Below are 27,235 nucleotides of genomic sequence, written 5' to 3'. Positions count from 1 at the left end.
ACCAAGAACTGTGCTTAGTTCTTTTCATTGGGATCTTACCTCATCCTCTAAAAATGATGCTAGCTAACTAGTATTATTATCATCTCCATTTCGCTGAAGACACTAATGATTAAGAAAATATAATTACCTTGCCATGATAACAGAACCAGGCAAGTATCAGAAGGGACTTGTTTCCAGGTTCAGCTGGCCGTGAATTCTGTCATATTAATCACAAACTGTGAGAAGTCATGTCTTTTTTTTTTTTTTTTTGAGAAAAAGTCTCACTTCCTTGCCCCAGGATAGAGTGCCCTGGCATTATAGCTTATGGCAACCTGAAACACTTGGATTCTAGCAACCCTGTTCCCTCAACCTTACCAGTAGCTGGGAACACACATGCCTGTCACAACGCCCTGCTAGTTTTTATATTTTCAGTAGACAATGGCTCCTCCTGCTCAGGCTAGTCTGAAACACCTGAGCTCTAGCAGTCCGCCTGCCTCGGCCTCTCAGAGTTCTGAGATTGCTGGTGTAAGTCACCACACCAGGCCTGTGAAAAGGCTTTTTAAGGAAGTTTCTGGTGCTTGAAAAAGGACCGGTTACCCCGCCTTCCATCTTCTTTCCATTTTCTGGACAATGTTTACATCCAGAGAATATACAGGAGGCTTCTGTAGTAGTAGAAATAACTGCTGATGATAATGGCCCCAAAATGATAGGATAAAATATGTTGAAATAACGGATTTCAAGGCTGGATCCCCAGGTAGTTTGAAGATCTGTTCTTCCATGAGAAGAATTATAGAGTTAGAGGCTCCAAAAGGAAGAACAGGCTTTTGCATCAGGAATGATGGAATGACGTTACACGTGGTTGCTCCATCAGACGCTTATAGACTCAGGTGGGAAAGATCTGGGGACAGTGGTTCCAGGGAGAGCTGCTGACAAAGGCTGAGGTTGAAGCACTATATCGAACATGATGTGACAGGTGTTGTGTGTTGGAGGGTGTAGGTCTTGCCTCCTTCACTGTGCTTGGCACTGCCACAAAGTGTATTGTTGGGTGTAAAATGAGGAAGTGTGTCCCATTGGCAAACATGATGCTATAACTATGGGGCAGAACTTTGCTTTCCATTCTCAATGAGACTCTGGGTTTAGCTGCCTGTGAGGGCTTAGAAGTTCTTGGCTCATCCTGTGCACTGCCATAGCCTATGAAAAATGGCTTTGGGGAATGTGGCCCTTCACATCTTATATTATAACTGAGTGGAGTGATCTCGGGCAGTGCTCTGAGAGGCACCTTCGATTGCTTATGGGAACATTTTCTATTTGGTGAGCTGAAGCCTCAGTGTTTTGTATTTATAGTGAGCTGTGTTCACCAGTGGACATTTATTAAAGTGAACTGGTGTTCCCGGTGTGTCCTTGGAAGTTCCTCCTCAGGGGCTTCTTTCTCCCCATTTCAGTGGCTCAACAGCCTTGTGGAAGGTCCTACAGGGAGCAAAGTGCAGCAGTGGCAGCATCTGGGGAAGGTGATTTTAGGTCCCGGGCAGAAACGGGTGGCGGCCCATTGTCGGGCTTCTGAGCTGAGTAGTTTACACCCTGCACAGGGATGACGCGGCAGCATCATGAGGACTGTGGGTGCCGGGTATTGGAATGTGGGTGGCATTTGTCCAAGCACGTCTGTCCTGCACTCTTCCGTTGATCATGTTCTGCACCTCGCTGGGAAGGAAAAGTCCCGTGGATCCTGCCACTGAGCAGGATGTGAAACAGATGATGCTTAGGTCCTCTTGTGCTGTGATGTATCTGCCTGGGGTTCAGGAAGTTTCTGGGTCAAGTGTGGAAAGTGCAGGAGTGCCAGCATGTGGCCAGAGGGGAATTTTGGGTTCAGGATAGAAATGGGTGACGGCCTGTGGGGAGGCTTCTGTGCTCAGTGTTTTGCACTATGCACAGCGGTGGTGCCACAGGAATTGTGAGCACTCTGGGTGCCGAGAATTGGAAGGTAGGTGGCATCTGGCCAAGCACGTCACTCGTGTATTCTGCCCCTGATGTTACTCTCTACACCTCGAGGGGAAGGAAAAGTCACATGGACCATGCTATTGACCTGTATGTGAAGCTGGTGATGCTCAGGTCCTCTTGTGTACTAGCCCATGAGGCTGGGGGTTCAGAAACTTTGTGGATCAGGTGTCCAGGCTGGCAGTTTAACCTATCCAATTCTTCATGATATAGGGGCACATTCCTGTGGGCTGTATGGGGTCACCTTTCCTATTTGTGTGCTGGAAACCATTGCCGCTTTATGGTGTAAGTTGCGTCGTTTTGCTCTTTTAGAGGCCTGTGTATATAGTCTCAACAGGACATTGCCTGTACTCTCAAGAGAGAGTGTGGCAGACAGCACAGTGAGGGACTCATGCCCTTTGTGTATTACTACGGCCACTGACTCTGATGAAGGTCAAGGTAAAGTTGCAGTGTGAGGAGGGGAGAACTCAGTGGTGTCCCTAATTCAGGTTACCTAAGGGTTCTAGAAGGAATGTGAGGAGGGTCCTGAGTATAAGGAGAATGCAGAGGTCATGGAGGACACAGGGATTTGGGGAGGTTGTCATGGGTATCAGGGTTCAAGGAATTGTCCCCTGTACCCCGTTTTCTTCTCTCACAGTACATATTGATCAGCATAGCCAGGGACAGAAGAAAACAATGTGAATGTGATATGGGGAAACGTGGGACTTTGCAAAGTTGTTCCATTTATGATAGGGACAAGATCTTATTGTCCTTTTTCCAGGTCAATTGTGGGTTTGTCTGTTGGTGAATTTTTGCTGTGGCACCCTCCAATCTGCATGGCCCTAGAACTGTGGAAAATGGCACAGACATAGGTGGCCGTTCACTTTCTCTTACGGTCCCATAGTACAGTAATGTGAGGGAGTTTGGGCAGGAGCTGTAGTTGTTTTTGCTGACTTGCTTGTAACCTCCATGACACAGCATGAGACCCCCACCCCAAAGAGTACCAGAACCCTTCTAAGAGACAGGATCATTTCCCTCATGGGAACAGAACCCTGCTAATCAGCCTGACCTGAGTCCTGGCAGTCAGGGGGCTTGAAGGTCTCCTTGGGACTCTTCTGGGCCTCAAGCCTCAGGACTTCCCTCAAACACCCTTAAGCACAACCATCCAGACTCCTTTGCCACCTTTCCCCAGATAAGCCAAACTGCAAGGGAACTGAAGAAACCAAATCCGACTCACTTGAGGTGATCCGTCAGGACTGGTGGAGACCACCCCATCCCATCCATATACCCCATATACCTCTTTGGCATCCATGGCGCCCAAATCTTCCTGTTCTTGACAGCCCCTCCCAAGAGAGACCACAAAGCCTGGATCTTGGCAATGGTCTGGGCTGGCACCCTCTCTCAGTACCTTCTCCTTCCACAGGAGCCTTGGCCCAGGCGCTGAGTGACTCAAAGACCCTTCCCAAATTCACGGTTGGAGCAGGACCTGCTAGGAAGTTAAGCACCATGAGCCCAAACAGGTCTTAGGAGGAGAGCCCAGAGGTAGAAAAAGGAGAAGAGGATGAAAGCCCCCAGTGAGGGGTGTGTGTGTGTGTGCTACAATCAGGCTTCAAGCAGTGTCTGTAGGAAAGGAGATTTGGGGGACACAATAACAGGTATCTGGTCTCTGGAAGTCTGCAAGATTCCTGGCCTGCACCCCTGGGTGACCCTGTCCGCATGTGCTTGGAATGGGGGCAGTTGGTCCTGTCTAGGATGTGGGGAGGGGAAAGGACACAAGTCATAGGAGAACTAGGGAAATGCTTAGTGTTTGCTCTGTGAAAGAGGACAGAATCTGGGGAGAGAGGGAGTCTTTACCCTTGTTTCTTGGAGACCACAGGCTACACCCTACACTCAAGGTGGAGGAAAAGGCCCAGCTTGGTGTGTATTAGGAAAGCACTGATGGCACTTTTTTACTTTCTCTAGGTCAAAGATGCTTTCAAAGACATTTCCAAATACTTCTCCAAGGAAGAATGGGCAGAGATGGGAGACTTGGAGAAAATCCGCCATAGGAATGTGAAAAGGAACCATGATGTGCTGATTGACAGAGGTAACAGGAAGTTCTAGGTGCAGACCAACCCAGGAAACACAAACCACTTTTTCAGTCCCTAAATTATATTATTTAGGCTTTCTCTTAGGTGGAAGCATCTTCCCACAGTTCCCTTCTATATGGACACAAATCTGGAGGGAAACTTTGTTGTGCTGTGTTAATACAATGCTGAGTGCCAGTATTGGCCATGCAGAGGTCACGTCTTGACCTTGGCCAAGACTCTCCTAGCTCAACAAGCAGATCCGCTCTGCCTTTGGGCTACGTTCCATTGCTACTGCCCTTTGTTCTTCCTCCCAAGTTTTTCCATTCAGTACAAAGATTTTGCTTCTTGTCAGGTCTCAGAGCCCCTCGACCGGCTTTAATGGGTCACCGACGACAGGCCATCAAATACCAGGTGGATGATGCTGAAGATTCGGATGAAGAATGGACACCTAGGCAACAAGGTGAGAGGCCAAATAATTTAAAGATAACGTGAGACCAGCCTGGATTTAGGTCCCAGCTGCATCTTAGGAGTTATCAAAGGAAAGAGAGTCTTCCCTCAAAACCAGAAATGTTCAACAAACAAGCAAGCCGCCAAAAAATACATACAGTAAGCGGCTATTCCTATAAAGTTTTCAAATGTGTAAGATAATTACATACATTATTTATAGATACAATAATAAGTAATAAATGTATAAAATCTGAATATGAATAGGGCTACCAAAATCTGAATAGTTGTTATCACAACAGAAGAAGGAAGTGCTGGCAGATGGCTCCACGATGGCTTCATTGGGTTTCTGTTTGTTTTTATTTTTGTTTATTATTATTATGAAATCATAGCTGTGTACATTGATGCATTTATGGGGTACAGTGTGCTGGTTTTATATACAATTTGAAATACTTACAACAAATTGGTTAACATAGCCTTCACGGCATTTTCTTTTTGTGTTAAGAGATTTATACTCTACACTTAGTTGGTTGGACCACGCCTATGGTGCAGTTTACAAGCATTTATTTTTGATTTTGAATTGAGAATTCTTTTTTTATTTTTCTATTAAAGCATAGCTGTGTACATTAGTATGATCATGGGGCACCATACACTTGGTTCATAGACCGTTTGACACATTTTCATCACACTAGTTAACCTAGCTTTCCTGGCATTTTCTTAGTTATTTTGCTAAGACCTTTACATTCCATATTTACTAAGATTCACACCTGCGGTGCATCTTACAAGGGTATATGAGAATTGTTTTTTGATACAGAGTCTCACTTTGTTGCCCTGGGCAGAGTGCCATGGCCTCATCACAGCTCATAACAACCCCAAATTCCTGGGTTCAAGGAATCCTCCTGTGTCAGCCACCTGAGTAGCTGGGACTATAAGTGCCTGCTACAACACCCAGCTAGGTTTCCTATTTTTGGTAGAGATGGGGGGTCTCACTCTTGCTCAGGCTGATCTCGAACTTCTCAGCTCAGCATTCCACCTACCTAAGCCTTCCAGGAGTGCTAGGATTTCAGGCACAAGTCACCACACCCAAATTTGAATTTTCAATTTAGAAATTAAAAAAAAAAAATTGAAGCTGTTGTGGCAGAATGTTGATATTGGACTGAATGAATATGGATGTATAGGTTTTCCAGTATAATTGTCCCTATTTTTCTATATGTTCTATATGATTACTCACCCCAGTAATCTCAATACTTTGGGAGGCCAAGGGAGGAGGATAGCTTGAGGCTAGGAATTGAAGACCAACCTAAGCTGTTGTGAGACCTTGTCTCTGGGAAAAATAAGAAAAATTTCCCTAAAAAAAAAAAAATAAAAATTTCCCGAATGTGGTAGTGTACTCCTATAGTACCAAATAATGTGGGTGCTGACACAGGAAGATTGCGACTGTGGGAGCCCAGGATACAGTAAACTTCAATCCAGAAAACTGTAATCCAGCCACTGCACTCCAGCCTGGGCAACAGAGCAAGATCCTGTATCAACAACAACAACAAAAATTAAACAAGTAAGTAAATGCATCCATTCTTTTTTAAAAAACAAAAATATTTTCTGGTAAACATTGTTAGTTAATCAGAGGGCAATTAATGAAATCTTAATTAAGTTGTAAATACACCAAAAGTTTTCTGACACTAATCTCATAATCAGTTAGGAAATTAAATGTCTTAGAAGAGGAAAAATTTGGTCTGGCTCTGTGGCTCATGTCTATAATCTTAGCACTCGAGGAGGCTGAGAGGAGAGGATTGCTTGAGCTCAGGAATTCTAGACCCCATCTCTACTAAAATTTGGACAAAACATAACTGGCCATCATGGAATGCTACTCAGAAGGCTGATGTAGAAGGATACTTTGAGCTCATGGTTTGAAATTGCAGTGAGTTATATTGATGTCATAGCACTCTGCCCGGAAGAAAGAAAGACAGAAAGAGAGGGAGGGAGGGAGGGATGAAAGAAAGAAAGAAGGAGAGAGAGAGAGAGAGAGGAGAGAGAGAGAGAGAGAAAGAAAAGGAAATAACTAACATATTAAGTAAAGATCCATAATTTATTTATGTATAGTTAGTCATACTGCATGATCCATTTGCCCCCAAATGAATCCGATTCTTTGTCTTGATTCTGGGAGAGCGTTTGAGAGAGCTATTCGGTTTCCCTGATCTTTCCCACATGTCACTGACCAGAGACAGCATGGGGTGAATAAAATAACCCTCAGTTATCACAAAATCGAGGTGAGGTGCTTGCTCATTTCCTCTTCTACTGCTTTGACAGGAGAGTTTATGAGACAGAGTCAGCCAGGTGTGGAGGCTCAGGCCTGGAATCCTAGCAGTCTGGGAGGCCAACATTGGAGGATGATGTGAGCTCAGAAGATCATACATGTGAGAGCACCCTGAGCAAAAGTGAGACCCGGTCGCTACTAAAAATAGAAAAACTTAGTCGAGGATTGTGGCAGGCACCTGTAGTCCCAACTACTCAGGAGGCTGAGACAGGAGGATTGCTTGAATCCAGGAGTTTGGGGTTGTTGTGAACTTATCTGATGCCCCTGCACTCCAGCCTGAGCAACAGAGTGAGAGTCTGTCTCCTCCTCACCAGAAAAAAAAAAAAAAAAAGTAGAACCGTGCAGTATTTGTCTTTTTATGTCTGGCTTATGTCACTTAGCATAATGTCCTCAGGGTTCTCCCACGTTGTAGCATGTGACAGGATTTCCTTTTCTATTAAGGCTGAATAACCATCAATTTTATATATACCACATTTTCTTTATCCATTCATCCGTTGAAGGATATTTAAGTTGTTTCATCTCTCGGTTACTGAGAATAATGCTGTAATGACCATAGGTGTGCAAGTATGTCTTTGCAATCCTATTTTCTTTTTTTTTGTGGGGGGGGCATCATACACTGGTTTTATATACCATTTGACATATTTTCATCACACTGGTTAACATAGGCTTCCTGGCATTTTCTTAGTTATTGTGTAAGACATTTATAGTCTACATTTACTAAGTTTCACATGTACCCTTGTAAGATGCACCGTAGGTGTGATCCCACCAATCACCCTCCCTCCGCCCAACCTGCCCCCTCCCCCATCTCTCTCCCCCTTCCCCATATTCTTAGGTTACAACTGGGTTATAGCTTTCATATGAAAGCCATAAATTAGTTTCATATCAGGGCTGAGTACATTGGATACTTTTTCTTCCATACTTGAGATACTTTACTAAGAAGAATATGTTTTAGCTCCATCCATGTAAACATGAAAGAGGTATAAAGTCTCCATTTTTCTTTAAGGCTGCATAATATTCCATGATGTACATATACCACAATTTATTAATCCACTTGTGGATGGGCACTTGGGATTGTCCCATGACTTAGCAATTATGAATTGGACTGCAATTAACATTCTGGTACAAATATCTTTGTTATAATGTGATTTTTGGTCTTCTGGGTATATAAGTAGGAAAGGAATTATAAGATTAAATGACAGGTCTATTTTTAGATTTCTAAGTTTTCTCCAATCATCTTTCCAAAAGGAATGTATTAATTTGCATTCCCACCAGCAGTGTAGAAGTGTTCCCTTTTCTCCACATCCATGCCAACATCTCTGGTCTTGGGATTTTGTGATATAGGCTAGTCTTACTGGAGTTAGATGATATCTCCAAGTAGTTTTGATTTGCATTTCTCTGATGATTAAGGATGATGAGCATTTTTTCATATGTCTGTAGGCTGTGATCCTGTCTTCTTCATAGAAGCTTCTCTTCAAGTACCTTGCCCAACCTGAGATGGGATCACCTGTTCATTTCTTGCTAATACGTTTGAGTTCTCTGTGGATTCTAGTTATCAAACCTTTGTCGGAGACATAACCTGCAAATATCTTCTCCCAACCTGAGGACTGTCTGCTTGCTTTACTTACTGTGTTCTTGGCTGTGCAGAAGCTTTTTAGTTTGATCAGGTCCCAGTAGTGTATTTTTGAAGCTGCTTCAATTGCCTGGGGGTTCCTCCTCATAAAATATTCGCCCAGACCGATTTCTTCAAGAGTTTTCCCTGCACTCTCTTCTAGTATTTTTATAGTTTCATGTCTTCAGTTTATATCTTTAATCCAGTGAGAGTCTATTTTAGTTAAAGGTGAAAGGTGTGGGTCCAGTTTCAGTCTTCTACAGGTCGCCAGGCAGTTCACCCAGCACCATTTGTTAAATAGGGAACATTATCCACACTGAATGTTTTAATTGGCTTGTCAAATATCAAATAATGAACGGTAAGTAGCTGGACTCATCTCTTGGTTCTCTGTTCTGTTCCATACATCTACCTCTCTATTTTTATGCCAGTACCATGCTGTTTTGATCACTATCAATTTATAGTATAAAGTCTGGTAGCGTGATTCTTCCTGCTTGGTTTTTATTTCTGAGTAATGTCTTAGCTATTCGCAGGTTTTTCTGATTACATGTAAAATGAAGTATTATTTATTCAAGATTTTTAAAGTATGACAGTGGAGCTTTAATAGGGATTTCATTAAAATTGTATATTGCTTTGGGTAGTATGGACATTTTAACAATGTTGATTCTTCCCAGCCATAAGCATGGTATGTTTTTTCATTTGTTAACATTTTCAGCAATTTCTTTCCTTAGAGTTTCATAGTTCTCTTTATAGAGATCTTTCATGTCCTTTGCTAGATAAACTCCCAAATATTTCATCTTCTTTGGCACTACTGTGAATGGAATAGAGTCCTTGACTGTTTTTTCAGCTTAACTATTGTTGGTATATATATAAAAGCTACCGATTTATGGATGTTGATTTTGTAACCTGAGATGCTGCTGTATTCCTTGATTACTTCTAAGAGTTTTTTAGTAGAATCCCTGGTGTTTTCCAGATAAATACAATCATATCATCTACGAAGAGTGAAAGTTTGATTGCCTCTGACCCTATATGGATACCTTTGATCGCCTTTTCTTCCCTAATTGTGATGGCTAAAACTTCCAGTACAATGTTAAAGAGCAGTGGAGACAATGGGCAACCTTGTCTGGTTCCTGATCTGAGTGGAAATGATTTCAATTTAACTCCATTCAATATGATATTGGCTGTGAGTTTGCTGTAGATGGCCTCTATCAGTTTAAGAAATGCCCCTTCTATACCAATTTTCTTAAGTGTTCTGATCATGAAGGGATACTGGATATTATCAAAAGCTTTTTCTACATCAATTGAGAAAATCATATGGCCTTTGTTTTTTAATTTGTTTATTTGCTGAATTATACTTTTAGATTTACGTATATTGAACCAGCCTTGGGACCCTGGGATAAAACCAACTTGGTCATGATGTATAATTTTTTTGTTGTGTTGCTGGATTGTGTTTGTTAGGATCTTGTTGAAAATGTTTGCATTTATATTCATTAGTGATATTGGTTTATAATTTTCTTTTCTTGTTGGGTCTTTTCCTGGTTTGGGTATCAGAGTGATGTTTGCTTCATAGAACGCTTTGGGTAGTATTCCTTCTTTTTCTACATTTTGGAACAGGTTAAGTAATATAGGTACTAATTCCTCTTTAAAGGTTTGGTAGAATTCTGATGTGAAGCCATCTGTTCCCAGGCTTTTCTTTTTAGGGAGATTTTGTATAGTTGATGCTATTTCAGAACTTGATATAGGCCTGTTCAACATTTCCACTTGATTCTGGCTAAGTCTTGGGAGGTGTCCTGCTTCCAAGTATTGGTCAATTTCCTTTATATTTTCATATTTCTGAGAATAAAGTTTCTTGCAATATTCATTAAGGTTTTTTTTGAATTTCTGAGGAGTCTGCTGTTATTTCATCTTTGTCATTTTTGATTGATGAAATTAGAGATTTTACTCTTTTTTTCTTGGTTAGGTTAGCCAAAGGTTTATCTATTATATTGACCTTTTCAAAAAACCAAGTTTTTGATTTATTGATCTGTTGTATAATTCTTCTGTTTTCAATTTCATTTAATTCTGCTCTAATTTTGGTTATTTCTTTTCTTCTACTGGGTTTTGGGTTGGAATGTCCTTCCTTTTCCAGTTGCTTGAGATGTCCCATTAAGTTGTTAACTTCCTCTCTTTCCGTTCTCTTGAGGAAGGCTTGCAGTGCTATAAATTTTCCTCTTAGGACTGCCTTTGCAGTATCCCAGAGGTTCTGATAATTTGTGTCTTCATTGTCATTTTTGTCCCCAAAATTTGGTACTTTCCTTCTTAATGTCATCTATGACCCAGCTATCATTCATCATAAAGTTATTTAACTTCCATGTTTTTGTATGAGTATGGAGATTCCTGTTGTTACTGAGTATAACTTTTATTCCACTGTGGTCCGGGAAGATTCAAGGAATAATTTCTATTGCTTTAAATTTACTGAGGTTAGACTTGTGACCTAAGATGTGATTGACTTTAGAGTATGTTCCATGGGCTGAGGAGAAGTATGTGTATTCAGTTTTGTTGGGATGAAATGTTCTGTAGATGTCTGCTAAATCCAAATGTTGGATGGTTAGGTTTAAATCTACAATTTATTTTCTCAGATTCTTATTGGAGGATCGATCCAACGCTGCCAAAAGAGTGTAAAAATCTCTGAGTATTATGGAGCTGGAGGAAATCAAGTTGCTCATGTCTGTTAGAGTTTGTCTAAATCGAGGAGCATTTTGGTTGGGTGCATAAATATTAATAATTAAAACCGGATCATACTGAGTATTACCCTTAACAAATATGAAGTGACTATTCTTATCCTTCCTTACTTTTGTTGGTCTAAAGCCTATTGTATCTGCAAATAGAATTGCAACACCTGCTTTTTTCTGATTTCCATTTGCCTGAAATATGGACAACCATCCTTTCACTCTGAGTCTATATTTATCTTTTAAGGTAAGATGAGGTTCTTGTATGCAGCAGATATCTGGCCTGAGTTTTTGTATCCAGTCAGCCAACCTGTGCCTCTTTAGAGGACAGTTTAAGCCATTCACATTAATGGAGAATATTGATAAGCCTGGTAAAATTTTGGGTATCGAGTTTTTCGAAAGTCCAATGGTTATTTTTAATCCTTTTGCCACTGTGGAATTTGGAGTTTGATCAAAAGTTTCTGAGTGAGTTTACTTTTGTGGTAGAGGATTGGGCTGGTCATTATGGAGGATAGGTCTGAGAATATCCTGAGGAGCTGGTTTAGTTATGGCAAATTCCTTCAACATGTGAGTGTCATTAAAGTATTTAATTTCTGCATAATAAATGAAACTCAATTTAGCTGGATACATGATCCTGGGTTGAAAGTTATTTTGTTTTGGGTGATTAAAAGTCAATGACCACCCTCTTCTGGCTTGAAAGGTTTCAGCAGAGAGATCTGCAGTCATTCTAATATTCTTCCCTTTGTATGTTATGGTTTTCTTACGTCTGGCTGCTTTGAGAAATTTCTCCTTCACATTAACTTTAGTGAAGTTAATTATGATGTGCCTGGGGGATGTCTTATTCAGGTTGAGTCATGCTGGGGTTCTGAAACTGTCTGCTGTCTGAATTTCAGAATCTCTTGGCATGTCTGGAAAATTCTCTTTCGTAATTTCATGGTTGAGAGCTTCTGTGTCTTGCGAAGCCACTTCATGACTTTCAGGGATTCCAAAGAGGTGGATATTAGCCTTCTTTGAATTATCCCAGAGCTCTCTGAGAGAATGATCCATTTTTGCTCTCCATTGCTCTTCCTCTTTGAGAGTTTGGGAGTGTTCAAAAGCTTTGTCTTCAATTTCTGAAATCCTTTCTTCTGCTTGCTCCACTCTGTTACTGAGGGATTCTACTGTATTTTTCAGATCTTTGAGGGCTGCAAATTCTTGCCTCAATGTGTCAAAATCTTTGGTGATCTTGTTTTTAAACTTGTTGAATTCTTGAGACAACTTTTGAATTTCTCCTCGAATTTCCAATTCCCACTTTTCCTCCATTCTATTAATGTTGTTTGCAATCCAAACTCTGAACTCTATTTCTGACATCTCGGCCATCTGTTTATGAATGGGATCTTCAGTTACATCTGTGACATCTTTCCTTGGGGTGGTTGATCTAGTCAGGTTATTCATGTTAGCAGAGTTTTTCTGCTAATTTTGCCCCATGATTATTTTACACCATTTGACTAGATGACTTGATAAAGAAAAGTTGGGTTTGGGGCTCCAGGAGTAGTGATTTAACCAGCCCTTGCCCAACAATCTGGGACTGGTGTCTGTACCTTTTCCCCTGGAGCTTTGCCAAGGACCCGTACAATCCTACGGCCTGAAAACTGGGGACCTGCTTGGTGTGGTAGGGCTAAGTTTCTCTGTCTTATTTTCAGCTGGTCTCTGTCTGACCCTAGTGAATCAGTTACTCTGGATTGAAGTCTCAGCTGTGGAGAAATACTAGAAATTAAGTCACCCCGACACCCACAGGCAACTGTTGGAAAAGGAAAATCAAACCTTCCTACAACCACACACCCAGGGTAACACTTGGATAGTCCTTGGGTGATTGGCTCAGTTCAAGAGGTCCAAATCAATTGTCTCAGTCAGCACCTGTCTCAGGTGGGAGAGTTTAAAAGGTCTCTGTCAACTAGATCCCAGGGGGTCTGCTGACAACCCAACTCAAATATGGCTTGCTCCAGTGCTCTGTGAGGTCAAGATGACCCACCCAGGAAATAGATTAGTCTGGAAGGTTAATGCCTCCTTCCTCACCTTGCACCTCTGTCACACCCAGTCACTGATAACCCCGCAGGGCTGTGACCCAGTTGCCTCCAACGAGCAGGTACCCCAGGGGTTTGCATCTGCTTGAATCACAGGGAGATCTATGTCTCCTCAGCCAGGACACTGCTCTCTGCCACTATCCAGCAGGGGGAGGTGAGGCCTGACAACCTCTAGTTCTTGATGGAGTCTTAGGCTGTTCACTCAGTTCCAGCCCCGTCCCGATTGATGTTACTGACAAAACAGAACAACTTTGCCAAATTTGTTTCTGTCCTGGCTAAATTACCCTGCCGAAGAGAAGCTGTTTTGAGTTCACAGAACCTGAGCATCAGGCCCTGTCTGTGCTGCTGCACAGTAGTTTGTATTCGCAGCACAGTTAGCTGTCAGTTCTAGCCTCCTGCCCTCCTTTGTCTGGGCTAATGATCCCCTGAGTGCCAGGTGCGTCTTAGACTCAGAAAAGCAGTCCTCTGGGTTAGCCCTGCCCTGGGAATCTGCCGGCTCTGCGTGTACGTTTTCTAGTCCCTGTACTCCATCCAGGCCAGTAGTACCTCAGGCAAACCCTTTACTCACAGGGCCTGCGTTTCCATCCCAGATCTTATCTGCCAGTGGCTGCCACCAGAGATGGTGGCTGCCACCAGAGATGATGCCTGGCCTCCTCTTGTTGCCCAGACCAACAGGGGTTGTGACTGCTGAATATTCAGGTGTGAGACCTATTGTTGCCAAAAACGGCTGCTGCTTTGTGCCTCAGAGCACCACTGCTCCTGCGTTGTTCCCTCTCAGCTGACGGTCCCTTCCTTACTCCCGTGCCACAGAGTCAGCACTGACCAGCAGCAGTCCATGCCCTGTCTACACCTCTCAAGATAATACCCAAGAATCTGGACCTCTTGGGGGACAGACCCCCAGACCTCAGAGTGACAGTGGAGGGGAGTGCTGAGAGTTCAAAATTGCAGGTAGAGAATATATACAGTTTTATATAGTTTTATGCCTGGCAGGAGAGCACCATGACACCCTAGTAGGTGATGTAGGTCCAGTTTTTAGAGGGTCTCTCCCATGGGATATAATGGGAGGACTTTTGAACTCTGCTCGTTTGTTTATGGAGTACTCCAAGCCATTCTCATGGGGGAGGGGCTCCTGTGTGCGTGGTGATGGATTTTGTACCTTTTGTTTGTTTGTATCCTTGGGGTTGCAGCTCACCTCAGCAGGGTCAATGTGCATTCTTCAACCTTCCGTCTTGGCGCAGAACCTCTCATCTGCCAGGTTACTTGCTAAATTTCTGTCTTTTAAACCTGGCTTCCGTCAGCTATCTTGTCTCTGCCCCTACAATCCTATTTTCAATTCTTTCAGAGATACCAAATACATGGAAGTAGTATTTATTTTTTTTTTTTTTTACAGTTTTTGGCTGGGGCTGGGTTTGAACCCACCACCTCCAGTATATGGGGCCAGCACCCTACCCCTTTGAGCCACAGGTGCCGCCCGGAAGTGGTATTTCTGATAGCTAAGTGTTCAGTTTCTTGAGGAACCTCTATACTATTTTTCATAGTGGCTGTGACATTTTACATTTCCACTGAAGTGGTTTGAATGTTCCCCCAAACATTCACGCTGTAGAAACTTTATTGCCATTGTAACACTATTAGGAGGCAGAGTCATTAAAATGTGATTAAAGTTGAGAGTTCCACCCTCATGAATGGATTAATTACTGCAGAAGTGGGTTCATGATGAAACAGATGAGTTTGGCCCTTCCCTCTCTAGCTCCATCTCACCTGTTCATTTACCCTTCTGCCACATCATGATGTAGCATGAGGCCCCCACCAGATGGTAGTGCCATGCTGTTGGATTTCCCAGCATCCAGGATCATGAGCTAAATAAACTTCTTTTCTTTATAAACTACCTGGAATATAGTATTCTGACACAGTGATGAAAGGCAGACTAAGACGTCCACTAATAATGACTAATTATTATTAATTATTAATTAATTATTAATTTCTCCACAATCTTACCAACACTTTGTGTTCACTGGTTTATTGATAGAGGCCATCCTAATCAGTGTTCAGTGATATCTGTTTATGGTTTTAATTTTCATTTCCCTGATGATTACTGATGTGCATATTTTCATATGCCTCTCGACCATTGTTACATTTTCTTTGGAGAAATGTCTATTCGAGTCTTTGCCCATTATACTGGTTAGTCAGGCTGCCATAATAAATAGCATACACTGGGTTGCTTAAGTGATATCAGTGTGTTTTCTGACAATTCTGGAAGCTGGAAATACAAATATAAGTGTGCTAACATGGTTGGGCTCTGATGAGGATTCTCTTCCCGGCCTGTAGGCAGCCTCTATCTCTCTGTGTGCTATATGAACTCTACTTTGTGTGCTCACAGCAAGAAGAAAGTAAGCTCTCTCTTCTCCTTCTTGTATAAGCTCTAATCCCATCATCTTCCTGTATCCCTAATTACCTACCAAAGGCTCCATTTTTAAATGTGACCACATTGAGGATTAGGGCTTTAACATGAATGTGGGAGAAACAAAATTCAGGCTCTACCTCCCATTTTTTGTGCTATTTGTTCTTTTAGTTATTATTGACATTTAGGGTTTCTCATATATTCTGGATATTGACCATGCATCTTCTATTTCTTTCCTTTTTTGAGAGGGTGGTCTTACTATGTTTCCCAGGCTGGTCTTGGAAGTCTGGGTTCAAGTAATCTCACACTTCAGCCTCCTGAATACATAGAAGTACAGGCCAGCAGCAGTACAGGCTAAGCAGTACCTGGTGATATGAACCCTTTATCAGATACATGGTTTGCATACATATTCTGTCATTCGGTCACTTGCCGTTTCACTCTATTCATCGTTGCTTTTGCTACAAAGATTTTAAGTTCAATATACTCCAATTTGTCTATTATTACTTTTGTTGTTTATGCTTTTCATATTATATCCAAGAAATCATTGCTCATTTCAATGTCATGAAGCTTTTTCCCCATGTTTTCTTCTTGGAGTTTTATACTTTAAGCTCGTCAATTTCAGTCTTTAGTCCATTTTGATTTAAGTTTATAAATGGTGTATAGTAAGAGCCCATTTTCATTCTTTTGCAAACGAGTATCCAGTTTACCAGCACCATTTCTTGAAGAGACAGTTTGTTTCCCCCATTGTGTGGTTTGGCATCCTTGGCAAAGATCATTTGACCCCATATGTAAGGGTTTATTTCTGGCTTCTCTATTTCATTCCATTTGTGTCTATATCTGTGCTTATGTGTGGGAGTACTGTTTTCATTCCCATAGGTGTGTATCTTTCTTTTTCTTTCTTTCTTTTTTTTTTTTTGTGTGTGTGTGTGTGTGTGAAAAAATCTCACTCTATTGCCCTTGATAGAGTGCCGTGGTGTTATAGCTCACAGCAACCTTATACTCTTGGGCATACACCATGATGCCAGCAATTTTCAAACTGTTGAGCTCAAGCAATCCTCTTGCCTCAGCCTCCTGCGTAGCTGGGACTACAGGTGTACACCAGGATGCCTAGCTAGTTTTCAGTTTTTATCAGAAACAGGGTCTTGCTCTTGCCCAAGCTGGTCTTTAACTCCTGAGCTCATGCAATCCACCAACCTCAGCCTCTCAGTGTGCTAGGATATCAGGCCCATAGCATTCTAAGACAAGGTCTGAGAACTAAATTCATGCACTATTCCTGTGCACTTACACTGGCAGCACTGTGTAAACAACTCAGTGAGGTTTCATAACCTTGGTATAGCATTGTCTCACAGTTTTGATTGTGTCCACATATGGTGGTGACCTGCCGAGTGGTGTTCAGTATTGTTCTTGCATGTTTTTGTGTGCTGTTGTGAGAAGATCAGTGTTTTTATTAGAGCAATGAACAAACATTTTTAAATTTCTTGTTGAATTTGGAAAAAGTGGAAGTGAAATCAAGGACATGTTAGTCCAAGGTTATGGCGATAATGCCATTAAAAATGGCAGTGTATAAATAAATTCAATGATTTTCTGATGGGTGAGAAAGCATGACCAATGAAGAGAGGTCAGTATGGCCAGAAAAGCATTGCAAAGATTTGTCAAATCATTCATCACACTTGTCAGCTGGCCACAAGAAGGATAGCAGACTAAGTAAGTAACAACAGAGAGCCAGTTAGGAAACTCTTAACTGAAAATCTTGGCCAACACCTCATGGCTCTTGCATCACAACAATGCACTGGCTCACCTAACACTGCCTGTGAGGGAACTCTTTACTAGTAACCAAATAACTGTATTAGAATACCTTTCTTACTCACCTGTTCTGGCCCCCACTGTTTCTTACCTGAAGATAAAGTCTTGAAAGGAAGATATTTTGATGACATCAGGGGTAATAGCATGACAGCTTTAATGCCCATTCCAGAAAAAGAGTTCCAAAATTGCTTTGAAAAGTGGATTAGGCACTGGCATCAGTGCATATGTGCAGCTTCACAGAGGAAGTATTCAGCAATGAGGTATGTAGCACTTTTTCTAGGATGAGTCCACAGAATTAATTGTCAGACATCATATATTTTGAAATCAGGAAGTGTGAGGCTTTCAACTTGGTTCATTTTCAAGATTGTTTTAGCTATTCTGGAACTCTTCAGGTTTGTATAAACTTTTGGATTTTTTTATTTCTATAATAAATGGCATTGGAATTTTGGTAGGGATGGCATGGAACGTTTAAATCATTTTGATAGTGTGAACATTTCAACAACATTCAGTCACCCAATTGATGAATACAGGATGACGTTCCAGTTATTTGTGCCTTTAGTTTATTTCACGCGTGTTGTGTAGTATTCAGTGTTCAAGTTTTTTGCCTCCTTGGTTAAGTTTATCCCAAAGTATTTTGTTTTTTTTTTCATAATATTGTAGATGGGATTATTTTTTTGTTTCCTTTTGGGATTGTTCATTTTTAGTGGATAAGAACACAACTGATGTATTCTGTAACCCTACTGAGTTCATTTATTAGTTCTAAGAGTTTTCTGGTGGACTCTTTCTGGTTTTCTATGTAGAAGGTTATGTAGTTTAGAAACAGAGATAAATGTTCTTCTTCCTTTCCAGTTTGGTTGCTTACTTCTTTTTTTGCCTAATTCCTCTGGCAAGGACTTGTAGTATTATTTTGAATAAAAGCAACGAGAGAGGAAATCTTTACCTTGTTTCTGACCTTAGAGGAAAGGCTTTTAAATTTTCCCAGTTAAGAATGATAGTAGATGTGGGTTTGATCTATATGACCTTTTATATGATGAGGTCATTTCCTTTTTCTTTTTTTTTTATGAGACGGAGTCTCACTCAGTCAGCCTGGGTAGAGTGTTGTGGTACCATAGCTCACCACAACCTCAAATTCTTGATCTCAAGAGATCATCCTGCCTTAGCCTCCCGAGTTGCTAGGATCACAGGCACCCACCATAATCACCAGCTCGTTTTCTCTACTTTTAGTAGAGATGGGGTATCACTCTTGCTTAGGCTGGTTTAGAAATTGTAAGCTCAGACAACCAACCTGCCTTGTCCTCCCAGAGTGCTAGAATTGCTGTTGTGAGCCACAGTACCTCATTGGTAATTTCCTTCTATTTTTCCTAGTGTGTTTAGTGTATTTGTCATATAAAGCCAGTCAATTTACTATGTATTTTTTTATGTTTCTAAAGACAGAGTCTTGTTATGTTTCTCAAGCTATTCTCAGACTCCTGGATGCAAGCAATCCTCCCACTTCAGCCTCCCAAGTAGCTGGGATTTCAGGTGCATGCCACTAAACCTCGCTAAAGTCAATTCTTTTTTTTTCAATAAAAATAATAGATACCTTGTGAACAAAGGGTGAAACAGATATGGGGCTTTGCCTATTTTAAAAGAAACATTTTAAGAAAATAAGCCGTGTCTCCCAGAGAACCATAGGCCTTAAGGAGATTTCAGGAAACATTTTCAAATCACCCTTGGTTAATAGTTGGAATTATCACTCTCTAGTTCAGAAACCCCTGTTTCTCATGAGAATCTCCAGAGTCTGGAAACATGTACCAACCAAACCACGGATTTCTCATCACCTTTTAGGCAAACACTCTTGGATGGCCTTCATAAAGGAACAGAGTAAACGCCAGAAGGTGAGTGTCTTCCAAACCCTACTGACAAGAAAGTCTTCTCACAGGTAAGAGGAGAATGCACAGAGTGTCCTGCAACTGCTCCCTTCCTTTCCTGGTCTCTTTTGCACAGTGTCTTACATCATCATTTTCATTTTAAGAGTTAATAAGAATGATAGTAATAATTGCTATCATTTTTTAATTTTTGAAATACTTTAAAGTTATTTTAAGAATTTCACTCGAAATTCACTGCAACCTATAAGCAACCCTGTGAAGTAGGCCCTAAAACTATAACTATGTTATGGATGAGGAATCTGTGGTACAAAAATATTCAGTTATCTGCCTGAGATCACATTTTGAGTTTTGCAGTCTAATCTAAACCTTTCCCTAAAGCACTTAGAAGCTAATGAAAAGGTTCATTGTTTTATAAAGTTTATTCTGTCTTATTCCTATGTTATTCATCTGACTGAGTTTCCAACCTCAGTTTCCTCTGAGGTTATGGTCAAGTGAGAGATGCAGGAAGACGAACTGACCCAGGAAAGCTCACAGATATACAGACAGGGTGTACTGGGGATTGTCCTAGACGACAATGGGTGAGGTTGCTCTCCTCTTAAGGGACTCATTCTGGTAAAAGCAATCAAGTAAACGCCAGAAGGTGAGTGTCTTCAAAACCCTACTGACAAGAAAGTCAGGAGTTTCCGGTTTGGAGGTTCAACAAACAACAAATAAGATAACTTAGGACTTTATATAGGTAATACACCATTCAGTAGAAATATATCCTTCTGGAACTGATTCCAAATACTTTGTCCTGTAGGAGGAAATAATGGCTCCCTCCTCTAGGCACTATTTAGGCCACTCTCAGGCTGTTTGGAATCACTTGTTTCAACCTGCTGCCTTTGCATGGTGAGTGCTGTGAGCATCCCTTGAGTGTTTTCTGAATGAGTGATTCCAAACATACAAATTAAAGAACAAGTAACAGGATCAAAGAATGCTGCAGATAGTATCTTTGAGTTAGATTGAAACTGTAGGGATGATTGAGAAGAGGAATCGGTATCCAGACCATGAGGGAAATTATGAAATACTGTTATATAGATCACAAAACACTTTGCCCAACATTCATTACATTTGATGCTCATTTTGACACTAAAAATTAGCACATATGGCAATTTATGGATCAGGAAACTGAAGAGAATTAGCTGGTGGCACACCTATTTCAAGAACAATTGGAAGAGAAACCAACTAATCTAATCCCAAAGTCAAATATCCTTTCTAGGACATGGCAATTTGAAAGTTGTAGCATCTCTTTCTTAGTTGTCTAGAGACACTTTTGCCAAGCATTTCTTCATCTCTTCCCAACCTCACTGCTCTCTTGCTTCATTTTCCAGGTGTGTTTTGACCCTTTGTGCTTATCTTTCTCCTTCCATCAAATGCCCATTAGCATATAGAAGACCCTCTTTTTCCTCCATCAACCTTTACCTACTCCTGCACAGACCTGTCCGTTCTCTGGCTAGTCTTCCCAAGCATCCTTCCTCTTTTGCCTTCACTTATATGGCACAGTTTGAGAGAAAGTCAAAGGGACAGAACCATAAGACATGGGCTCTAGTCCTGGACTTGATGCCCAGTTAGACCCTTTCCTATTTCTTCTAGGATTCAGAACCCCGGGCATTTCTAAGTGTTATTATTTATTTGTTTGTTTGGCTTTGGAGACAGAGTCTCACAGAGACACTCTGGGTGGAGTATTTTGGTGTCATAGCTCACAGCAAACTCAAACTCCTGGGCTCCAGTGATCCTCTTGCCTCAGCCTCCTGAATAGTTGGGGTTACAGTTACCCACCACTGTACCAGGCTAGTTTTTCTATTTTTAGTAGAAATACAGTCTCACTCTTGCTCAGGCTGGTCTGGAACTCCTGAGCTCAGGCAATCCACCCTCCTTGGCCTCCCAGAGTGATAGGATTACAGGCATGAGCCACCACACCTGGCCATTTCTAATGGTTATTGAGGCATTAACTAAAGTCATGCATGTAAAAACACACTGCAAGCCCTAAAGAACTAATGAAATGCATGTTGTCTTTTAATATGTGACTCTCACATGAAAGGGAATGCCCAGGGCACCATTAAGTCGTGAATCTAGTCGGAAGGAATTGTCAGGACCAGCGAGTTCACATAACATTAGAGGTTCAGAGGAGCACGGGAAATGCGTGTCCCTTCCCAGAGAAGCGGGTACCTCTGGACAGCACTCTAGATGGAATTCAGGTAAGGGAAAATAATTGGGGGACTTTAGTTTCTCTAGATGCTTTAGAAGGTTGATGAGTATGGTATAGATATATTGGGTTGACTTTGGATAGGCCTGGGCTTAAGCTGGACTGAGACCAGAAGTTGGGTGCAGTACTGAATAGCAAGTAAGAACATTCACGTTGAAGTCACACACTTGGGTTGTAAAACGCATTGGGGCCTTGGGAAAATGTTCTAACTTTTCTGACCTCCTGAATGCTCAGCTGTCAAATGGAGGTAAGGGTACACACCTCATGGATTTTGTAAAAGCATAACATCAAATAGAACAGAATCGATACATGTAAGGTGTCCAGGAAATCCACCTGTGATAATGGGGACCATGCCTTCTTAGTGCCCATAATAATGCCTATCATGTAGTGTGCCCTCAATAAATCTTTTGCGAATGAATTAATGTATGAATGAACTATCATAAGTACAGAATTTGGGAGGTGAATGGGATAATGGGAACAGTCGAAAAGTGAAAGTGAATTAGGCATCTGTATTCAGTGTGGGTGTGGAGTCTTTCTCTTACCGTGAACCAGTAGTTGGGGGTTGGGGATTGGGACCAGAGTCTATAGAAGAATAAATGATACTTTAATGGTAGGAGAGTTCACATTTTCTAATAAAACAGGGATGAACACCCCAGACTCCCACCTTCACTTACTTCCTCTTCCCCAATTTAGATCTTGGGAAAAATGAGATCGAAGTGAGAACATACAACCTTCGAGAAAGAACAGGCCACTCGTACAAAGAGTTCAGTGAGCCTCAGGACGACGAATACCTCTGTAAGTGACCCTTTGTCCTCCTCACACATAAGGCTGTTATGTCCTTGTACGATAATTTCATGTCATCCTTTGGCCCCCCAAATTTGCCTGTATTCAGCTGATGTGAGGCCAAATGATGTGAGCACTGGGCTTCCTCTGAAGGAGGAAGCGCTTTATGTCAAGAACATACCCTACACCTATCCTAATTGCTGCCACTCTCCCCTCCAGACTGTGAGAGTTGTCGAGACTTTTTCATCGACCACTGTGCTGTTCATGGGCCCCCTACATTTGTAAAGGACACTGCAGTGGACGTGGGGCATCCCAACCGTGCAGCCCTGACCCTGCCCCCGGGGCTGAGTATTAGACAATCGGGCATCCCTCGGGCTGGGCTTGGAGTATGGAACGAGGCATCTGAGCTGCCACTGGGGCTGCACTTTGGGCCTTACGAGGGCCAGATCATAGCAGATGAAGAGGAAGCCAGAAGTGGATACGCCTGGCAGGTGAGAAGTGCCTGCCCTTTCCCCTATTCTGGCTTCCCACATCCCTTGTGTGCCTTTGGTTGGAAGTCACCCTCTACCTGGGAGGACATGCACAGAGATAACACGGTGAGCTCTGTGTGCCCACTGGTCTCTGCATGGACAGGGAACTCCAACGTAAAGATCAGAGAGCATGCGGGGGCACAGGGCACAAAGAGGCGCATCCTCCCGTGGGCCTGTGCTCCAACAGGACGGTGGGACTCAGACTTGGAGCTGACACCTAAGGCTAACAGCTGAGTCCACACAGTCTCACAGGCACTGATGACAGGAGAGAAAAATAAGTCATCTGATTACTACCCTCTAAACAGCCTTTAACTTGTTTTATTGAAACTCAGATCACTAAGGGAAGAAACTGCTATGAGTTTGTAGATGGGAAGGATCAATCTCGGGGCAACTGGATGAGGTAAGGACAGTAGTTTTCTGGGTTCCAGAGAGGGCGTTTGTCTCTCACAAGCCCAGTTTCCTTTGCTTTTCATCACACGTCCTTCAGTGGCTTTTGCATACTCTCCCTCTATTTTTCTCCATATGATGCTCTTGCACATCACACATGTTTAGTAAATGAAACAAAAACATAAATTTTGCAAGTTTTATCAAAATATAAATCTCTACCATACACAAAATTGATGCAGCAGGATAAACCTTGAAGAGCCTAGATTCACCGGGAACACTGAATTCACTTTTTATTTTATCTAATCCACATTTATGAAGCACTATTATGTCCCAGTTTGAAAAATGAAGCTCATTACTTGAACAGATGACACAACCCATGTCGTTGTGGGGCATGTACTGCAGACAGACACAAAACATTTAATTATGGGAATATTGGACCATAATATTCTTGTTTTCCCAAAATGCACACAGTGCTAAGACAGCATAAAACAAAGGAACTTTAATCTGTGAGGGTAGGAAATCTTCTTGTCCTTAGTGAAATTAAAACCAGGCCCTGCAGTAGCCCGGGCAGTGAGTTGCAGGATGCTCCTGGGCATCTTTGCTGCAAGGCTCAGTCCCTCTCCATGAGGGGCTCTCACATTGTGAGGGGACACAGAACATGAATAAACAAATACTATTCTGCGCTAGTCTGCTAGGACAGTCCTCTACATTTCTATCAGAATTTGGACAGACAGGGGTAGCCTCTCACCATGACAAAGCCGACTTGGGCTAAGTGTAGAATGGTGTGTGCTCATCTAAAAGCAGAGCACATGAGCAAGCAGCAAGTGCTGTGGTATAATTAGCGTAGGGTTCGGAAAAGCTAGAGGATACCTCGTCTTATGGCCAATGAAGGTGGAGGTAAGTCTGGAACTGGGCTTTGAAAAATGGTTCAAGAAGTGGCGGAGGGAGCATTCCAGGCAGGATGAGCTCTGTGTTGCAGGACCCAGGGGCAGGAATTCATAGAACACTGAAAAGACTCGAGTGCGGGCAGAGGGTAGTCTGGGGAGCAGTGGGAAGTGGGAAGCACTGGAGCACGGAGGCTTTGAGCACCAGGGAACAAGCAGATGTGCGCCTGACAGGTGCTGGGAACTCACTACTTATCATCTTTTCCTCTGCTGCTCAATGCAGATTTGTTAACTGTGCCCGTGATGATGAAGAATGTAACCTGGTGGCCTTCCAATACCACAGGCAGATTTTCTATCGGACCTGCCAAGTCATCAAGCCAGGCTGTGAACTGATGGTTTGGTATGGGAGGGAATATGGCAAGAAACTGGGCATCACGTGGCCTCGCAAGCAGAAGAAAGAACTCAAAACAGGGCAAGGTGGGTACCACGATGACTCCCTAGGAGGAAAAGGGAAGGAATGCTTCTCCTTGGGAATTCTCATGGTTCAACTCTTGTTCTACTGTACTTTTATGTTCATTTATTTCTATTTTATGTTTTTTCTTTAGAGAAAAGATCTCACTTTGTCACCCAGGCTGGAATGCTGTAGCACAACCATAGCACACTGCAGCCTTCAACTCTTGGCCTCAAGTGACACTTCTTATTCAGCCTTCCAGCGTACTGGTACGACAGGCCTGAGCTACTGTGCCAAGCCTACCTCAACTCCTAAGTAGAGTAAAACATCGTCTAAAGTCAATCAAATTTCCAGTCAAGTGCTTCGCAAATTAAAGATTCAGGTCATGTGCCTTTGAATTCTAGGAACAACTTTTAACAGTTTAGATTTTTGCTCTGATTTCGTATTCTAAGCACTTCTGGCAGAAAATTTATAACATCGGATAGTGATGAAAACCTTGCAGGAAAAAAGCAAGTTGTCTCACCTACCAGCTCTCTCAACAAGGTAGTTTCTTCTGGCCCGTTTAGTTGGTTCATTTTAAATTCCTCCATTTCTCTACTTAATATGCTTCTATTGTTATTCATTCACTCAGTATCCCAATAAGTTGTCTGTGAATTCCTGCTCTGTACCAGCTTTCCGGGAGCTACAAGTGGAGCTTGAAGAAGACACTCAGAATCTCTGCTCCTGGGCAGCTGACATGTGAATGAGGAAATGACACACACACACACACAGACACGTGCAAATCAGACGGTGATCAGTGCTTTGGAGAACACGAGTTGAGGAAATGTGCCCAGGTGTGAGTGTGAGGGGAGGGTGGGGGGTAGCAGAGTGATCAGGGAAGGTTCCAGTCAGGGGTAGCATTTGACAGGTGCAAACAGCAGCAGGAAAAGTATTTGGAGCAAAGGAAGGAACTGGTGCAATGGTCCTGGGGCAGGGAAGAGTTACGGTGTCTGAGAGCACTCAGGTGAAGGAACCAGAGAGGGTAAGAAGAGCACAAGTGGGAGAGACACAGAGAAGCCTGAAACCCTGTGTTTCATGCCAAGACACTGGGGGTTTCCAGAGTGGGACGGGAATGGCGGTGGAGCTTTCGGTTCCCTGCCTGGTTCTCCACTCGGAGACGATGCTGGGGTTAATTTTGGGACAGTAGACTGCAGTGAGTGATCCCCTCAGAGGCTTCTCAGTCTCCAGGTGAGAGAGATAAAGGTGGAGGTCCTGGAGGTAAGAATTCTGATTAAGGATTCATGTTAAAGAGGACTTCCTACTGTTTGAAACGGGCTAAGAAAGAATGACATTAAGTCAAGCATGAGCACTTGCTGTGTGGGCTGAGGAAGGACATCTTTTTATTTTGTGATTTGTGGCAATCTATGACCTGGTTGGGGCAGCAAGACCCAGAGCCCTTTGGTCAGTGATACCTGGATGACTCTGTATTGTCCAACCTGAATCCCACTTGCTGGTGGAGAGTCCAGCACGTAAGAGTCCTCAGTCAAATATGTCTTTTTGAAGAGGGAGACTCACATTCAGACTCATTCGCACAAACTCTCCTTAGGCACAATCCCACGCTGCCTTCCACATTTATCGGTCTCCAGGTTGCTGGCTCCTAACTTAACAGACACCTGCCTCTCATAGGAAAAGTAATTAGAGGGTCTCAGAGCTAAAATGGTGGCCGAGTAACAGCTTCTGTGTAGTCGGGCACAGTGAGAGTGGGGAGAGAAGACTCTAGGCATCTCTGGCTAGTGAGTTTTGCCCAGAGGCTGCCCTTTGGTGACCCAGGAAGTCAGCGAGAGAATTCTGGACTCAGCAAGGAGGACAGAAGCAGTGGAAAACTGGCAAGTGGTAGGTGCGTTTGTTTGGTCAGAGGCTGCCTCCGGCTATAACCACAGCAACAGCAAGACTGCAAGCAGGAAAAGCCTTACCTGTGGGCTGTTTTGTGCTTTTTTGGGCACTCGATTGAACTGCCTTGGGAGCTCTTGGGCTGTTTTGTGAGGATGACTTTGGGCATTGTCTGTGGCCCTGGACTGAGCTACTGAGCTGAAAAGGAGCACAGCTACTGTGGGGGAGCTGCCCCTGCGTGTTGCAGCGTGGGGATCGGCGGGGAGACCTTGGAACAGTAATCTAGTGACTGAGCTGCCCAAAGGTGGGGACTGAGATGCTGGAGAAGAGTGGCGATCCAAGTGTTTGGCAGATTAACAACCTTGGTCCTCAGGGGCATAGAGGGAGACTGGACTTGGTGCACTGGATAAGCAGGCTTCCATGCCATGAGAGATACCAGGGATAAGTGCTTTCCCTGGAAAGCTTCTGCTTGGCCAGTGTTCATAGTTTAGAGTATCTTTTAAGTGGGCTGAGGAGACATTTGGGCTCCAAAGCCTGCAGGGTCTGAGAAATCTGCAGAGGCCTCCAGTCTCCATCTCATACAGCTGTATCAACATTGTGATTAACATCTCATACCTCAGAAGATCACCTGTTGCAATATTTAGCAACATATATATACTGTTTTTTTGGGGGGCGGGTGTTTTTTTTTTCTTAATTTCAACATTTTTCTTTGATATTTTTCATTTCTTTTTTTTCTCTTTTTTTCACTATTATAGTTTAAATACAATCTTCCATTTTTGCCTTCTTTAACAATTAGAATTTCTTTTTTGCCAGTATTTCTGCCCCTATTATTTGTTTTTTTCATCCCAATTTTATTCCATAAC

At 42.6% G+C, this 27,235-nt stretch overlaps 1 protein-coding gene and 2 pseudogenes across 1 annotated transcript; 2 read left to right on the top strand and 1 right to left on the bottom strand.

The window, feature by feature from the left end:
• Positions 1-27,235, top strand: part of LOC128577232 (Krueppel-like factor 4) — an 873,632-nt pseudogene that overhangs the window by 586,881 nt on the left and 259,516 nt on the right.
• The window catches only part of LOC128577233 (Krueppel-like factor 4), a 793,492-nt pseudogene that overhangs the window by 588,019 nt on the left and 178,238 nt on the right, over positions 1-27,235 (bottom strand).
• On the top strand, positions 1,568-25,245 carry LOC128577951 (histone-lysine N-methyltransferase PRDM7-like). Its single transcript, XM_053580298.1, has 10 exons — positions 1,568-1,636; positions 3,913-4,036; positions 4,372-4,479; positions 19,183-19,232; positions 21,304-21,460; positions 22,162-22,263; positions 22,471-22,742; positions 23,114-23,181; positions 24,336-24,613; positions 25,175-25,245. Exons 1-10 carry the CDS (start codon positions 1,568-1,570, stop codon positions 25,243-25,245), a joined length of 1,299 nt encoding a protein of 432 aa, XP_053436273.1.

The sequence above is a fragment of the Nycticebus coucang genome, chromosome X (assembly GCF_027406575.1).
Source record: "Nycticebus coucang isolate mNycCou1 chromosome X, mNycCou1.pri, whole genome shotgun sequence".
Taxonomy (NCBI): Eukaryota; Metazoa; Chordata; class Mammalia; order Primates; family Lorisidae; genus Nycticebus; species Nycticebus coucang.
This window is presented reverse-complemented; position numbering and strand designations above follow the sequence as displayed.